Here is a 12458-nt window from a genome sequence, read left to right as displayed (position 1 = left end):
TTTAGGATGGCATTGTTAAAACTATTCAAATAATGACCGCAATATTCATATTAAACACAAGGCAAACAGTGTGTTAAGTATCTAAACCATGTTCCAATATTGCAACTTGTTAGAGAGATCATCTCTTGAACGTCTCGGGCCCCCGTCAAGGGCACTTCAGGGTCATTGGTGTCTACTTTTTGAAGCACTGGTCTAACAGTAACATCGACGCTGTGACCTATCCTAAGAGGGAATTGAAACTAATCCTGAGGAATGCGGCACTGAGGAGCAGGTGGTACCAGCATACTGTAGGCCCATGGTAAATATTGAATCTGATGAGACAACCAAGGACTGGGGAGCTAAAAATGCAGCAACTTTAGAGGTCTGAGTTCGCTCCTTTGCCCTCGCTTTTGTTTCAATGTCTCAATTTTTAATGTAGAAGCAGTTAAATTTAATGCTACCTCTCTTCAGATAGCCAAATGGAAAAAAAAAGTTCCAACTCACAGAACAGTACAGAGACAAGAGCTCTCTTATCGGCAAGAGGAGCCTCTTGTCTTGCTCGTTGTAGCCTTCATAATAAGCATCACAGCATCAATGGGGTGTCTGAAAACTCAAGAAGCAGGAGGAATCATGTAGAGCCAAGAGTGGAGAGCACAAAACTTACATTTTGGACTAAATTAAACTGAACATTAAACTAATATTCCATTTATATTTGTAAATCTATTAGTGAATTAATCACTAAAAGCTTCTATAATCATTTCATAGTCACATTCCAATTTATATGATATATAATAAGCTATTATTGATTATAAAGGCAGAAAATGTCCTCTGTCAGATTTCAAATTTACAAGTTGCTGTTAATGTGTAATCAAGATAACTCTTCTATCTTACAAAACTCTATTTAAAAGAAGCATTACACTCCATGGTGTATCCACTGACAGCTTCAGGGACAGCTGAACACAAACTCATCTTTTGAACCAGTATGGTGTAATAGATATAATATAGTAGCCTTCCACTGTAGCTCTGAGTGAAGTAAAACATGAGTCAATGTTGTGTAACCGATCACTAGAGAACACACAACAATCATTTCATTTGGTTGGACTGCTGACTTCATTTCCAGACAAATTCAATTAGCTGTAACGAATGCATCATTAATATCAGCAAGCTGTTAGACGGCAAATGATCTGCAGAATCCAAAGAATAAGACAAAAGCAAATCAAAGATGAGCTGCACATATGAACACGTGAGAGGTGAAACGAGGTGTCATGAACCAATATTGAGCTCTGTAACACTCATTTCTGTGTGTACGACACCCCACTCTGGGCAGTGTGAATGTGTGACAGGACATTACGTCGTGTGGGAGAGATATCATGGATCTCCAGAAACACCCTGTAGCATCCCAGGCCTAGCAGGCACAATTAATTAGGGCTTAATAACAGTGGTTTGTGCACAGTATCCAGAAGCAGGGAGCCATTAAGGAGATAAGCATTCTACAGCAGGATTCGCACATGTTGACTGACCGTTATCAGTTTCATAGCAGAGTGCTGCAGCAGCCTCGCTCAGCTTAATTTCCCTGACATTAGTGAAGGAATTATCGAGGCAGCCTCTCCAAAGAGTTACTGGGAGACTCCATTGTCACTCAGTATGGAGATGAGGGAAGCCAACCAAACACATTTCACACTGACTAACTGGCCTTTCCCCGTCATTGCACTAATTCACTACTATCATCATCTTCTTCATTGTTTACAACAGCAGAATCTCCGAGCTGAGTTGACAGTGAGGACACAGTCCTTGCACCTCTCTATGCATGCACGTAAAGTAGTCTAAAATGGCATCATTGAAATGGGAAAACTCTGGTCTGCGCTCTGCTTTCACAGAGCCTGTAGCCATTCGGCAAACCACTCAAGCAGCACTGGCAAAGAGTGGTAAAGGCAGGTTCAAACAGGCCCAAACAGGTGCAAGGACTTGCCAGTGTCTGTAATCCTGTCAGACAGAGGGTTTGGCAGAAATTGAAAGAGCTGTCACCTTATTAACATTCAACACACACACGGTTCTGACACAGCACATTTCACTGCAGTCACAATGGTCCTTTAGGCCATGCTGTTCCAAAACATAAGCAAGGCAGCAGCTAATTGCATTGCAGTGAATGCACAAAAGGCCTGTGTTGGGCCAATAATAAAGAATTAGGATACAAGGAAAAAACTACTCTTCGTGCACAGAAACTAATTTCTTGAAAATGGTGACACCATGAATCCTGGTTGAGAAACTAAAATCTTTTGCCAAAAATAGCTGTTGCTCATTAGTTGCATCTCATCTTCATGGCTGCTCAATTGGAAATTCTATTTTTACACAATTTAACCTATCTCTAACCCTAAAAGAGAAATAGAAACAGCCAAAACCCACATTCATATCTTGTACACACAAGATATGAATGCAGTAAGAGAGAAAATGGCCGTAGGGAGAGATGGATACCTACAGGACTGTGACCACATCAGCACTGCCTCCATTGGCACAAATTTAGCTGACTAATAAATATTTATGAAGGGTGATTTGAAGTTACTCATCAAAGAAATTGTGGTTTTATCACGCCTCCAACCATGAAAACAAAATGACTTCCAAAAGCACTTATCTGAGGGATCAATAGCGACAGGGTTATACTGCCAGTCACAGCATATCCCTGCCGCTATCCTTTTTTTTCTTTGTCGCAGGCTGTGACAAAGAAAGAAATTAGGAAGTTTTCTAGAGCGAGCATTACTCTGGGGAATAAATCAACGGAGGGTCCCTGCAGCTTTGGGTCAATATTTAATACCACAGATTTATCCCGCACCTCACTCAGTGAATAATGATGACCCAGAGCAACCACAAGTCATCTTTATTTCATCTCTTCATTTGTGCTAACAAGAATTCAGAATCTGAAGCGTGCGAATGTGTGTGAGTGTCCTGATGAATGTGAGCAGGGGAAAAAGCCTATAAACTGTTTGATGGTGTTGCACACTTAATCAAAATTAAAATGAGGTAATCAAAAGGAGCTTCATTATTTTTCAACAAAGGCTTTATAACAATTTCCCATTGTTTATACTCAACCTTTGACATTTTTGTTTTTTTATAGAAAAATATTTTCATGGTCTAATCATTAAGTGGACAAAGTATGTTTTCTTAAAGTTTAAATTTACTTACTTACTTAACTTAGTGTTTCTGCCTCAAGAGAATTACATCATAAAAGCCAATATTAAGCATAATTTGTAGTTTCTTAATCCATAGTTGATGTCTACAAACCTAAACATTTTCAGTAAGGAGGAGTGGTGTACTTTTTTCTATTGCAGTGCTGCATTAGCCCTCAATCTGACAAAGTTGACTTTGCCTTGTGTAATTCTAAACATCACAGGACCATAATTGGTTTGAAAGATCTGACATTTGATCTAGCTTGGCAAATCTCTTCTTGGAGCACTGAAAAGCTATGGAGAGAGAAGATTTTGCAAAGCAAATTAGCTCTCACCAAGACAAAAACTCACAATCAGCAAAAGCATCACATACCTGACAGTGCAAAAGAGAGGAGAGACAGTCTGCAACGCTCATAAGAGGATGCTCTTAATCTCAACTGTAGCCTTACTTGCACATGGGTGATATTAGTGGAGCTCACCTATTGATAGAATTTTCTAATAAAGTGGCCATCATAAAATGTCCAATCAATCAGATAAAGTCATAATCTGCCTGGAAACAAATCAAATCTTCCTCTAATCAACTCTGACACGGTTGAAGTAGCCAATATCTCTTTTCTGTCCCACAACAGTCTCTCCCCAACTGTGATCAGCACATCAATAGGGAAGGTTCAAAGGCACTTTGCTTCCCTTCACTGACTCACACACACAAAACATACAGACACACCCAGACATTGAGTCAGGCTTTATCATCAAAGGTCCGAGCCAATCTCAGATGAGCTAAAGAACATGAGCCGCTTCCCTCCTGAAATCACAGGTTAATGAGAAGTAACACTATGAGCTTTGGCCTCCATCTGTCAGAGGCTTCATGTGTGCTGTGCATAGCTTTAAATCACTCTTGGACAGAAAGATGATGTAAATGAGACTGAAACTGAGGAATTTGACCATAAAAGGTCATCACAGTATGCGCGGCCGCAAAGCGAAAACAACGCATCAGCACTCAGCAGGACAACAGCAACAGCTGCATTTCCTCTGTTACAGTACTGACTGGATCTGTTAGGCTGCAGTGCTGCTTTACACTTTGGAGTAAAGCATGAGCACTGTAACCGTGCTCCGTACAATACCCACAGGGAATAACCCACAGTTTTAGGCTGCACCTCCTCTTCTTCTTCTTCTTCTACAATCATGCGAACGATGTGTGGCAATAACAAAGCATGGGTCGCTTGATTCCACAAAAATAAAACAAAAAATGAATATTCTAAATAATAAAACTCAAAGTTTGAATAGTTTTTTAAACAGAATCTTAAATTTTGCACTTATTATCATGCTACAGGGTTTCCTTCACCTGTCACCCACACATCATGTTACATTGTAGGTGGACCATCAAGTAACCAAAATCACATCTAAAGCATGCATTTGTCATCAGCTTAAAAGCTTATTAACACTTTTTCCCACAAATATGCTTAGCTGAACTAAGCATATTTGTGCTATTTATGTCAGCACGCCAACTTACTTTCGCGAGCAGTGATTCCTAATATGATCTACTTACTGAAAATATGGGGCGACATACTGTGTTTGACAGGAAAGACTATGCTATACTAGATGATAAATGATAGAGAGAAATTAAAGAGGAGGATCCCTGAAAAGTAGCATATATTCATGGCAAACAAATATAATGTTAATGTAAAGGAAGCTCTAGCGATACCTAAAAATGTAACAAATCCTGCCATTCTGTAAGTGACATTTAAAGAACAGAGGCTTGTGTATAAGGCAGAAGAAAAGAGGCCCACAAAAGGTGAGCATAGGTTTTTATTTGCCAGTCTAAAAGGTCTGCTAAAACACAGATTATCACAACCATCAAACAAAATGACCCTTTCAAATCCAAACATACTTAAATATCATATCTAAACTGGCTGAGCAGATCAAACTTGCTTCATTTACAACCTGAGTTTGCACAATTTGGCCAGTGGCTACTGAGCTACTGTATCTACAGTATACAGTAGATAAATGCAAAGTCACAAGACACATTGCAAAGCCACACACAGCTTATCGCTTAGCTGTGCAATGTAGCACAGAAGGGAGTGTGAAGTGCGGGGGAACGTTAAAGTTGAAAATCTCGGGCAGGAGATAGACAGATGGTTTGGAAACTGCTAGCTCCAAGCAGGAAAGACCAGTGGGAATGGTGTGCGGCAAGCCTTGTTGATAGTACTGACATCTATAGCTGGACTAAACAGAACCAACCTTACTGTACAGTAATAACAGAGCACAACAAAACCCTAAAGCATGTGAAACATTGTCAGATAATATCTCTTTCACAGGCCACACAACATCACAAAAATCTAAAATCAGTCACTTCCATTTTGAGTAAAAACGTAACAATGAAGATCATTCTTGTAGTGTGAAACAGTCGAAACTGATTAAACTTTTATTACATCCCAAAGACACTTAATAGTGGTTAATTTGAATTTGACCGATTCACCCATGAATTCCCTCAGGAAGCTCCACCCATGTGTAGGAGGCTCAACTTGCAAAAGGATCATTGTACAGTCAGCAAAATAAAAGCATTAGAGAGCTTGACGTTCTGAACAATAACAAGAAAGAATCAGACAAGATAAAAAGATGTCGGGTCCGGGTCCCCCACTCTCTCCACTCAACCTTATTGTTCTCATCCACAAGCTCCCATCTGGGTCAGCTAGTATGAACCAAAACAAGGCCATGCATAACAGCAACGGAAAGATATCTTTAATCCCAGGTCAGACGCATCCTGTGCATACCCAATATTTCCATGTAATTTCAACCAGAAAACACAGCACTCAAGCATAGCAAAGCACTACAACGTATTAATACTGCCCATTGACTGGAACACCAAAGATCAAGCCAGCGCACTGGCAGATTTTGCATCAAGTTATATGAGGTCATGAAGTTTAAAGAGGTAATAAAACAAAATACAATCAAATAAAATGAAATAAGAATGCCATTAAGTAACATTTCAAGCTGTAGACATTGTCCAGAAATACTTAACAGTTTTGTCATCTTGGGAGGAGCGATGATAAATACAAAGTGTAAAATATTCCTCAAGGAGGGCAATTACCAGCAAAATTGACATCAGAAAGTTAACGTTTGAACCCTGTAGTTACAAATTTTGAATTCAGTTTTTTTTTCTCCCAGCACAGCAGGTGATTCTCTGAAAGTAAATTAGAGAAACATAGACATTAAAATGTGCATCAACTGGTTAAAGCGGTGGCATTTACAAACCAACCTGGCGATCAAGAATAGTTGTGGTGTGCTTTGATCTTATCAATGTGGTTACTAAGTCCAGCAATCTACTCCAGGCGATCATGTGACGACCACTCACCATCTATGTTTACAGTGGAGCAAGATTATTCAACATTCACGTGCCCACATTCACATGCATTTACAGAGCAGACTTTTCTGCTCATCCTATCAGATTAAATATGTTTCTCAGCCATTTCTCTGATGAGTGCCAAAGCAATTTAAGGGAGAGGAGAGGAGAGGAGAGGAGAGGTTCTGCATCACACTTGTATTTAACAGCATTTATCATTTATTAACACTGTAAGAACTGTCACACCATCCTCCCTGTGTTAAAATGGATACTGCATCCCTAATTGAGATGGTGCATCATAGCCTCTCAGCTATCTTCCTACAAGATGCATGTGTGCACCCATGTGAAGTGCCTACTTATGCTGCTGTTTGGGGCTTTAAGAGAATTTATGGTGAAGCAGCTTGTCCTGCATGCTGCAGCACAGATGTCAGTGATGTTGGAGATGACAGCTTTAGGATAAAACAAGAAATCACCCTCAGCTGTCATTAAAAAGCCAAGAATGCAGATTTGCAAAACAAAAGTGAAGAATCTTAAAGTCAGACTATCTTTTCTGATCCAAGACAATAATCTTCCTAGCAAGTAGATATAATGCCATTTATCAAAAGAGCAGACCAAGACAAGGGCCCTGGCTTACATATGTGAGTCAGTATTGTTCACTAGACTCAGCATCAATACCTGAGTAGCCACATGAACCTTCTAAATGTAGCCCTCTCAATCTTATCATGAGCAAATATAACACACAGAGCAAGTGTACAAAAACAAAGATGACCTACCTTCAAGTTCTCAATTCAAGTCCCATGTAACAGCACTCATCATTTGCTAGACTAACTCCAAGCATTTTCAAAGCTCAAAAAGAGCTGTCTGCTCCCTGAGGTTTTACAGTACCAAATCTGAGTGATCTGCAGCATGACTGTGTCTGATTCAGCCAAACTTAGGCAATCTGTCATACCACATACACATTCCCCTGAGCACACTATGAGACATACACACAGACACAAATTGCATATGTTCGTGGTCAGATTATCCATCTGATCTCTGATCCCCATAATCCTGCAACATCAAAAATAAATCAAACATCACAAAAAAAACTCAAATTGTAACAGACAAGCATGGCAGAAATAGATCTTTGAGATGGCTACTCTAAATATGTTTGAACAAGAAACCATATGACCAGATCAGAGACTGAAATTCCAGTTCATCTTTTGCTGTTATGGAAGGATAACTCCGCTACTTTTCATCCTGGGTCCAATTTTTACACATTTTGGGTTCAAAATGGCTGGTAGGTACAAAACGTTTTGGACTTGGTCCAGTAGATCACCTCAGATATCAGCCGAGAATGGGCGAAGAATGGGCTACAATGTCTGTAATGTGATCCTTTTGGGCAACTGTGCCAGATGAAAGCACGTCCATTAAAAGTGCTTGTTTTTTCCACTGAGAGCCTCAAATTGTTATATGAGTGTGTGACAACATTGCAGAAAGGATCACTACAGAGATAGACCTGTAAGATCCTTTTTGTGTAACTGAAAATCACCATTACATCGCTAGGTTCAAAGCCACCAGACTCCATTGGCAAAAACAATAATTTTACACAGGAATTGCTACTGTCTTACTGACAGTCAGCTGCTGTCTTAATCAGTTAGTTTGTTTGTGTTATTGTGTGACTTTCATGTTTTAATGGGTTAGCCTGGATCCGACACAATATTTGTGCAACACACAATAACACAGACAAACTAAATGATTTAGGCAACAGTAGATCAAACACTCCTGTGTTCTAGATAAAATTACTGTTTTCGTCAAGGGAATCTGGTGGGTTTGAATAAGTGATACAACAGCTATTACTGGTTAAGCAAAAAGGACCTTACATGACTATCTCTGTAAGGAATCTTTCCCTAATGTTGTGAGACACTTAGAATAACAATCTGAGCATGTCCGTGGCTAAAACAACAAACATACTTTGATCTGGCACAGTTACCTTCAAGGATTACATTGCTGCCATTACAGCCCATTCCGCACCCATTCTCATTTGCCAGCTGAGGCGAACTGCTCGACCAGTTCCAACAGTTTTTGCATGTACCAGTCATTTCGAACTGAAAATGTGTAAAAAATAGTTATCCTTTAACACAAAAATACAGTGTTGTGTCTGGGTGACAAATAATGAAAAGACTAATACAGCACGGCTCTTGTTGTATCATTGACTATACAATAACTACACAGTGGGAGTCCATCCTATAAAGTAGTGATTAATAGATAAACAGGTAGGTGGGTAAATAGGTGGGTAGCTGGGTGATGACACCGTGTGATGGCATGAGGAAGTGTAAAAGCTGCTGGTAAGCACACAGATGAATATGGAGGGGCAGCTTATCCTGCTGTTCTGTTGTTATGAGGGGATCAGAGTTTACAGTTTTTACACATCAATGACGTGCTTTTGGGAAAACACCTCCTTAATAGGTGGATGACAGGGGAATTATGCTCAACAAGCTTGAGCAAAACTCATCTATCTTTTCTTTAAATATAATTGGCTTATATTATTACATAGTAAATTAATATAATAATAAACAAGAGACATCCACTTCAAGGCCTGTTAATGTATTAAGATAAAGTTCATGCCGTCAGCCCTTTAACCATATGCTGTTTATTATATTGTAGAAAAACCAAATAGGACAGGCGTAGTTGAATTTCATTGTATCCTTACGGATTACATTATTTGAACCAGGGTAATCCCTGTTTTCCAATACCATTACATGAAAGCCATATCATTTGCCAGTGCTTTAGTCCAAAAGCAGAGGGGCCGATCAACAGCCACTGGATCCTCTAACATTAGGATTCAGCTTACCCTCACACTGTGAAACACGTATAAATCCCTTACACAATCATGTGAGAGGCATTATTATGTCATTCCACCACTAAATACCCTCCTCCTACCCTCATCCACCGCACACACACACACACACAAACATTTGTTTAAACATTGGGAAGCAGCTTTTGTCAGACAAATGTACTGTTCAGACCCTTGATTACATTACATTATTTTTTGGGATATACAGTGGTAAATGATCAAGTCATCTCATTTAAGCAAAAATACTGAAGCTACTGCATTGGAGAATTTTGATTAGTCTGGTAAATCTTGCTGCAGAGAATCTTGGCCCTGAGGGCGTCCAGACTCTTATTGCACAGCACACTTCACTGCAGCAGGCCTGTCTTCACAACGGTGTTTGCTTCAGTGTGTGTATCTATAATATGTTATAAGGGGAGAAAAACAAAGACATTTCTGACGTATCATCCAGACTGAGCAAATGCCTTCGCCTCCACTCACAATTCCTTCATTGGAGGACATGCAGACTGAGTCAGCTCTTTATGTGTGTGTGTGTGTGTCTGTGTGTGATATCTGTACTCTGCTGGGAGCTAACTGTGTCCAGACTGGCTCCAGGCTTGGAGGGACCTCTCTCCTGCAGTTCTCATTATAGAATCTGAGCAGACACACACCACAGTACAAAAGCAGCCACTAAACACACTCCCAATGGGGAGCTACATTACAGTGGTACATGGGGTTAAGACAACACAGCTACTTCATGACTGCAATGCTCAGTGGCAAACACACGAGCACCGCACACGGAGGCCCCAGTGGCCCAAAAACACACATCACGCTGTAGTTATCTCTCACAATCTGCTCCTTCTAGATTGTATATTTATTCTCTGATATTCCCCTATTTAGATCACACAAAGAGTGTCATTTTATAAATATATAAATAACATAAAATATCTGATCATGACGTTGCATGATTAGACATTGAATAATGGTTATTTCAACATTGTGCACAGTGTTACAAAAATGATAAAAGCTGCTCTAATAACGTGGTCGAAGCCCACTCCCATCTGTCCCTCGTGGTTGCTAAAGCACGAAGGCCATTGCATTATCATTTTATCGAATAAATTAAACAGATGGATTAAATGAATTAGGTGAGGTTCCACTTGGCTGGCAGAGGGTAACTGAATTTAGGCTATTTTTAGATTTTTGTATCCTGAGAGTGTGGGGAGAGCTTGTGGAGACTTAGGAGGCTTATTAAGTCAGGCATCAGTGGAGGAAGGTAGGCCACATCTGGTGCACAGCTCTAAAACTCTAAAATTGGCCAGCAGAATCAAGATTTTACCAGAACAGTTCCCTCCCTTGAATTTCTAGCCCACTCATGGAAGCTGATCTAAATCACAATCTGGGGAATTTAAAAGGTCACAGTCTTAATACACAGAGAATGTACTCCCTTTTCAAATACCTCAACCTTCTGTTAGGTATCATCATTATGTCTATTCTTAGAAGTATTAAGTCTCCCTGGAAATGTGCAGAATGTCTGCGGTTAAGGAGAGGTCACTTCCTTTCTCTGGCACTATCTCTTCTCTATCCGTGGGTATTCTGTCCCCTGCACCAATTTTAGGTGTGTCAGCTAAGCATACAAATGAGGCACTGTGTCTTTTGGCCACATTTCACCCTCTGGCCAAGCGATGAAAGGGGAAGGATGAGCTGGGCTGGGTGTGACTGGGCTGTACTCAACTTTACTGGAACTGACTGCATGCACTAAACATCAAATCTGATGTTATCCAACAACCTGAGTAGAACCAGACCAAGCTAAAGCCGACCATTACATAATCCATTAAAAACAGACCACCACGCAAGACTGGGCAAGCCCATGAGAGGCTCGCTAGGCTTTTTAGTTTGAATGAGCTATATTTTAAATGTAGCTATATATATGCTGAAATTGAAATACTACTGATTAAAAGTTGACCCCTACTGCCAACTCCAGTTAGCTGCTGCTCATGCTGTAGCTGAAATCTTGCGGTCTAGTGTTTATAGCCCTCTGCCTCTGTGGCTGAGAGTACAGCAGGACGGCTGACTGATTAGGGAGCACACGCAGGAATGATAAATAGGTTAAGTAACCTTATCACTGCGGCTGACATCAACCCTGACAGAATGATAATACGCTTGATATCCTGTACATGGATCTATGCATGTTTATATCTATGGCATGGTGTTCATGTCACAACCCAATCAAAATAGGCAGAATCAACCAAAGAACAGCTTTAAAATCGTAGGTCTATGCTAACATAACACTTAACACCGGCTAGTGAGCTCACGGTGGTGTTGCTTAAGCGCAACCCACATACAATTTCAAAGTGTAATATGCAGCAGATGTGGCATTGCATGTGTAAGTCTGCATGTACAGTATATCTCTGAGGGTCTGTCTGTGTGTGGGCTGGGCCCTCACAGCAGCTGTGCAAGGAACTGAGAAGCAAACCCATGTAAACAAGTACATTCCTTTGAGAAGCGTATCACTGGCTCGCTGAGAGGCGGAGGGGACTGCATTAAACCTCCACTACAGTCTAACCTATAGAGGCGTTCCACACTACCACGTCTATAGGAGAGCATCATAATCAGCCTGAGAGATCACTGTTCTGCTGACATCAACACAGCAGCCAGTGACCTGTGATCATGAGGCACTGCAGTGAGCACTCTCGCTTCCTCCTTCTCATCACTGTAACGACTGCTCCGTTAGTAGACATAGTAGACACTGATATGCGCACTACCCAAAGGTTTGTAAAGGCAAAACAGCCAGCTTCCTCCCATGGCACAAAAACGAACGATAGATTCTTTTCAGCATGCATGTTAATTCTCCCGCCTGCACATATACTTTGTACAAACACTTAACGGCATTCGATCCAAAGCACTTTATCTCCTGCAGCTGCTGGAGAGCTTTAGCAGACACACCTCCTGAGTAGCTACGTAGCAATGCAATCCCCGATATGCATTGGGAGAGGGGCTGTGATACACACCTGTGAGCCGCACGGTACACTGGCTGCCTCTTGTAAGGGATGTGTAAGGATGACTGTCCTGGTTGGCCCAACATGTTAGCTGCAGGTTTGTGATTTGCTGTGCTGTGCTGTGCTCTGCTCCTCTCAGTGGTGCCTGTGCGTGTGTGTGTACTCCTCTC

At 40.8% G+C, this 12458-nt stretch overlaps 1 protein-coding gene across 7 annotated transcripts in view; it reads right to left on the bottom strand.

Moving 5' to 3' along the window:
• plekha7b (pleckstrin homology domain containing, family A member 7b) overlaps positions 1-12458 on the bottom strand; it is a 66619-nt gene that overhangs the window by 40111 nt on the left and 14050 nt on the right. The window contains exon 1 of one of the 7 annotated variants that reach the window (XM_070833379.1): positions 12301-12456. The exons of the other annotated variants lie outside the window; for them this stretch is intronic. Coding sequence (XP_070689480.1) covers positions 12301-12374 — 74 coding nt within the window. The 5' untranslated portion in view covers positions 12375-12456. Of the gene's footprint in view, positions 1-12300; positions 12457-12458 lie in introns of those variants that run through there. 7 annotated transcript variants of the gene reach the window in all.

The sequence above is a fragment of the Pempheris klunzingeri genome, chromosome 1, assembly GCF_042242105.1.
Source record: "Pempheris klunzingeri isolate RE-2024b chromosome 1, fPemKlu1.hap1, whole genome shotgun sequence".
Classification (NCBI taxonomy): domain Eukaryota; kingdom Metazoa; phylum Chordata; class Actinopteri; order Acropomatiformes; family Pempheridae; genus Pempheris; species Pempheris klunzingeri.
Note: the sequence above shows the minus strand (reverse complement) of the source record. Positions and strands in the feature narration are given on the sequence as shown.